This window comes from Triticum dicoccoides, chromosome 3B (assembly GCF_002162155.2).
Source record: "Triticum dicoccoides isolate Atlit2015 ecotype Zavitan chromosome 3B, WEW_v2.0, whole genome shotgun sequence".
NCBI lineage: Eukaryota > Viridiplantae > Streptophyta > Magnoliopsida > Poales > Poaceae > Triticum > Triticum dicoccoides.
This window is the reverse complement of record NC_041385.1, coordinates 563,642,017-563,647,582: the sequence shown is the minus strand read 5'-3', so window position 1 is coordinate 563,647,582 and position 5,566 is coordinate 563,642,017. Positions and strand designations below refer to the sequence as shown.

Sequence of the window (5,566 nt, the reverse complement as noted above, 5' to 3'; positions counted from 1 at the left end):
GCCTTCCTGATCAGCTAAAAAAAGATAATACAGCATTTCCTCCTAAATAAGAGGGGGGAGGCTATATGCCTTCCTGATCAGCTAAAAAAGATAATACAGCATTTCCTCCTAAATATTGCTCCTTTTGACCTTAGGATTGGCGTGCCTAACCCTGGCAAGTCGAGGGTAAAACTCTGTACCCTGCCTCAGGGGTGACTTGGCAACACCATGACACACGGAATAATTAAAATAGAAACTTCAATGGGATTACTCCAACTTTCCATCAAAGATGGATCCACTCTTGCTTCCAACATTAGTTAAGAATGACGCAGAAATTTAAGTTGTGTATTTGCTAGATTATCATAAATAAATTATGGTTCACAACTTCACGGAGGCATATCGAACAACCATGCATCCAAGAACCAAGACACTGATGTTGATAGTGTCAGGTGTCAGCAGCGCATCTAAAGCGCGTATCCAGCGGCGAACTCTGTATTAGATCGATGCAGTGCCGATTTCTTTTTCTTTACTTTTTTTTATCTATGCAGTGCCGATCTCACATTCTCAGCCTTGGGTATGTTTTGTTCGTGTCCAGAACGAATCCTACCAATTTAATGTTGGCCATGGCCAAAGTTTTGGTCCTTGTTTGGATGATTGCCAAAGCTTTGACATGTCCATGGCACCTTACCAATCTAGTTAAAAAAATTATCAGCATTTGTCAAATCTTGGGCAAGGAAAACCATGACATTTCGCTATGCAAGTGTTTGGTACGGTAGGCATGGGCTCAAACCAAACACAGCCTACCAATAACACTCTTGTTGATCTACCAAAGCGTACTAGAGTTTTGAGCTACATAAGGACAGGTTAACCAAGTGATGTTTAGCAAAAACATTTTCCCATGGAATGATGGGCTCACGATACTGCCATCCACTGGGACTGATCCAATACAAAATCTAGCTTCGAATATGAAGTGGTTTCAAGCATGCCCACCTCACGATTCACTACATCGGCTACTTACAAAGGTAATTTCTAAAAACAGCATCTAAGACAAAGGGGCCTGTAGGGTTGGGGGAGGATCTTAGGTACCTCGGGACGCGGTGATGAGGGCGAGGTAGACCTGCTCGAGCTCGGGCATGAGACGCGCGTCCTTGCGCTCCACGCAGAGGCGGATGCGGCGGTAGCACTCGAAGAGTTTGCGCAGCTCCTCCCGGTTGCTGCGCTTGCGGTGGAGCTCCTCCGGTGTCGGCGGCGGCGACTGAGGGGGAGGTGGTGGGGCGGAGGGCGCCGCTGCTGCTAGGGTTTCGGGGAGCGGTGGGGTAAGGGGGAGGCCTGGGGGCAGAGGCGGGGGCGGCCGCGGAGTGCCTGAGGGGCTGGGGGTCTGGGCCTCGACGAGCTTCCGCTTCTTCGGCGGCGGCTCCGCCGACGACGCCATGATCGATCGATATCGGGAAGAAGTCGGCGGTTCTCCGGCCTGGCGGCCTGTCATTCGCACTCTCCCAAACACTTCTCTGAAGCACACCGCACACGTTGGAAAGTGGGAAAGAAGGCTACATAACCCCCTCGCTCCAAAAAAAAAAAAGTCTACATAACCCCCGAGGTTTCACGAACCCTGAAAAATCAAACCAATCCGAATATTTCACGCCGGCCAGATAAAAAAAACTATTACTAATATTTTCCACTCCGAATAACTTTGGGGTGTGCACGTGTCAGCCGCTACCTTGTGAGTCATCGGATGTGATGCTATCGTGCGGCAAAGCGATGTCTTTGATTCTCGCAACTGAGTTGTTGCAAAAATCTTTGCAACAAACTTTTGATTGCGAAAATCTTTATAAACAGGTCTGGTTGCACAAAAACTTTGCATTTTTTGTCTTCATCTTTGCGTAGAAACTTTTGCAACATAGATGTTCACTGCTGCAGGATGCTGTTAACGCGACACTACAATCAGAGACCCTTCGACAAAACTGTGTGCGATGCAATAATCGCAAACGGTTGTGTAAAAACCGTCAAAAAAGATGCAAAACGTTTGCGATGACGGATGCATCAAACACGGCTCAGATTTTAGTTGTGTGTGCGATGCAGGGCATACGGTTCAGTTCAATTAACTGTTTACGGTGAGGAGAAACAAAAAAAACGGACAGACAGATGAAGGTGTGTGCGATATATAGCATACGGTTCACTCGGATGAACTGTTTATGATTAGGCAACACAAAAGAAACGGTCAGCCAGGTCAAGGTATGTGCGATATACGGCATGCGGTTCACTCGGATGAACTGTTTGCGTTGAGACAAGAGAACATAAATGGTTCAATAAAACAAATTGTGTATGATACGCGTCAAGCAGGTCTGTAATTAGAAATGTGTGCCAAGACCGATAATAACACAGATGATTGATGCTAATAAGACGTTTGTGTTGTGCGATGGGATTGCATATAGAACAACAACATATATATACACACTTATAAAGACATGGTTGCATAACCAAATTAAACATCCACTTACATAGGTGGCTACTACAACCATGGTATTTCCACACACCAAAATAAACTATTACATGCATAATTACATAGGTGGCCTACACACATGACATTTCTACACACCAAAGTAAAACTATATATTACATACATGATTAACTGGGATAAATGATCATCTGATCATCATCTACTTCTTGTGACGCTTGCTCTGCTTGTGGCTCGATCCAACCTCGTCGATTTGGGTAATGAGGCACTTCCTCATGTCAACGATCCGCCTATGCATCTCGTAGCATGTGTACACGCTCTTGGCCGCGAATATGAGGTGAGGTTCATCCTGCTTCATCTTTTCGTAGTATGGGTCGATGATGGCCGAGGCGAGTTCAACCAGGGAGTCTTTTTTCGTGCTGCCCTAGACCTTGTAGTGCTCACGGATTTCGACAAGGTTCTTGCAGGCCAAGCCCGTAACCCTGAGCGCTTTTACATCGTCGGTGGTTTTCACCGTAGCGAATTTGTAGTCGGTGCTGTTGACAAACCTGGCGAAACGGTCGGAATGCTCTATGGTCATGCAGTAGTGCTAGATGAGGAAATGATGGTGCACGCACAACTGGGCGACGACAACCTTCTGATCTATGCTGGGACGACCGGCGGTGTACTAGAGGTCGATGCCGACCACCTTGTACTTGTCTCGAGCAAGCAACTGCTCAATGGTGTTGATGTAGTTGTCCATCATGACTGGGTCGATGGTGTACACCATCAAGAGATCTGTCTCCCTCGCGTGGGTCTCCACTTCGAACTCCATTGGCGCTGCTAGACATCCCCTCTCTATGTGTCATCATAAGTACGCTTGTTGTGTTGTGGGGCGCGATCGAAAGGTTGAAGAGACTAAGGTTATAATGGTAGCGAGAATTAAAGGGGAAGCCGGACGGCCTGGAATATCGGCATGCCCTGATGGCAGTTCTAATTTGCAATGGGTAACTCCATCGTGCCGCACGTAACTACATCGTGTGGCAACACGCACGACGCAACGCATGCATATGGGGCTCCCAACGTGATCGTGCGCAGGCCCCACTACTGGCAAAGTGCGTGCAGAGGGACGCGAGCAGAGCACTCCGTGATCGCCTCAACGACGAGCAATCATATATATACATATAGCAGTTGAACACGCAAGGAAAAGTTGTCCACAAGTCGAGCGCGCCGACGGACGCAAGCAGAGCACGCCACGGGGCCTAACGGTGAGCAGAGCTTGCCGAGGGACGCGAGCAGAGGCCGGTACACTGATACGTGGCAAATAAGACAAATTGTGCAAACGATGTCGGAGACATCAAGCACAAATCAGATTAGAGTTGCATGTGCGACACTGGCATACAATTGATCCATCCGAGCTGTTTGTGATGGAATAAGTTGTGTGTGTTATGGGCAAACGTTTGTTGGTATATAACCTTAAATTTAACCAACAAAATGTTAATGCATGTTACAAAAATTATATAACTGGAAACAATGTTCAAATACGAATCCAACGATATAATCTTTGGCAACATGCATTCGTATTTTATTAGTTAAATCCTACTTATAAACCAGGACAGGGGTATATTAGGTAATTAAATTGCAAACGTTTTTTTATTAATCGTATGTGTACGTGTTCTTTCATCCTCCTCTCGCACGTCTTGTCACCCCGCTGCCTCAGACGGCTTCGAGCGCAAGCTTGAGCAGCGCGCGGGGGCGTTCTTTTGGCCAAACGGTGGTGAGCCTATTCCCGAGCAACCGCGCAGGTTCCCACGCAAGATTCCCGCCCGACTCGGTGAAATCCCCCCAAAATACCAATGCTTACCAGCCTACTATATAAACCCTCACGGCCGGTGTGGCCCGCATCGCATTTTCCCCTCCATCCCTATAGATTATCTTGTCTGCTTCTCCCACAATCGCCAATGGCACCGGTCTGTCGTCGTCGCTCAGCCACTTCGTCGTCATCAAAGGACAGCTCCAGCTAGGAGGATACACCACAGCGGCGGTGATGGAGTTATGTACCTAGGGTAGGGTCATGGACCTGATCTAAGTACCTTACCCAAGGACACCCTCAGAAGAAGTCGCCTTCCAGTCGACTAACGAGGGACACACTCGACTGACTTGAAGGACTCGACCACGAAGACTCACTCGACCACCAGAAGGTCAAGAGGCACTCTGCACTGCAACGGCCTGTAATCAAGTAGACTTTATGATAGTAAAGGCACTTTATGTGGGGCGTTACCAGTAACGCCCCAGACTTAACTCACCTTAAACCCTCTCCTACGTGGGCTGGCTGGGGTCCTGGCGCACTCTATATAAGCCACCCCCCTCCACAGGCAGAAGGGTTCGGCACCTTGTAACTCATATACCCATAATCCACTCGACCGCCTCCGGGCTCCGAGACGTAGGGCTGTTACTTCCTCCGAGAAGGGCCTGAACTCGTACATCCTTTGTGCTTACAACCTCTCCATAGCTAGGACCTTGCCTCTCAATACCTACCCCCCACTCTACTGTCAGGCTTAGAACCACGACAGTTGGCGCCCACCGTGGGGCAGGTGTTTTAGCGATTTTGTGGAGAAGTTGCAATTCTTCCGAGTACTTTCATCATGGTGTTTGTTGGAGTTTTGGTCGGGGGTCAAGAGATCCGTCTCGGCACTCTCACCTTCATCGCCGACGACTCCGCGTGGCTCCACGAGGCTCCACTCGACGTTGATGCGCTCCCCGTCCGCGGTGCGACGCATTTTCGTGCATATGTCCGCGGCGTTCTGCTGCGGCAACCGTCGACCCAGTATCGGTCGGCTCCTCCATCGTCCACCCTCCCGGTATTCCGCCGGCGCAAGCGCTCGGGCCGGTCGAGGCTTCAGCGATGGGTGAGGCACGCGGTGGCTCCCCAATCGGCCACCACCCAAGTTGCGGCAATCGAGCCCGACGAACCTCTCTACGGCTTGTTCGATCAGTCGACTGGCTCCGTAGAGACTGCATCCGAGTGCGGTAGCAGTGATCCAGCGGCGGAAATCTTGATGGTCGACGGGCCCCACAGTCCTCCTGGCTTCGCCCGTGATGGTGGAGCAGGTGACGGCGGCGACCCTACACGAGGCTACGAAGAGTACCAGC

The 5,566-nt window shown here is 49.6% G+C and overlaps 1 protein-coding gene across 2 annotated transcripts in view; it reads right to left on the bottom strand.

Moving 5' to 3' along the window:
• Positions 1 to 1,497, bottom strand: part of LOC119277098 — a 14,496-nt gene extending 12,999 nt beyond the window's left edge. For both annotated transcript variants that reach the window (XM_037558317.1, XM_037558318.1), the window contains exon 1: positions 1,066 to 1,497. In XM_037558317.1, the coding sequence (XP_037414214.1) occupies positions 1,066 to 1,465 (400 nt within the window). In that variant the 5' untranslated portion in view covers positions 1,466 to 1,497. The remainder of the gene's footprint in view (positions 1 to 1,065) is intronic.
• Positions 1,498 to 5,566: the final 4,069 nt, after the last annotated feature.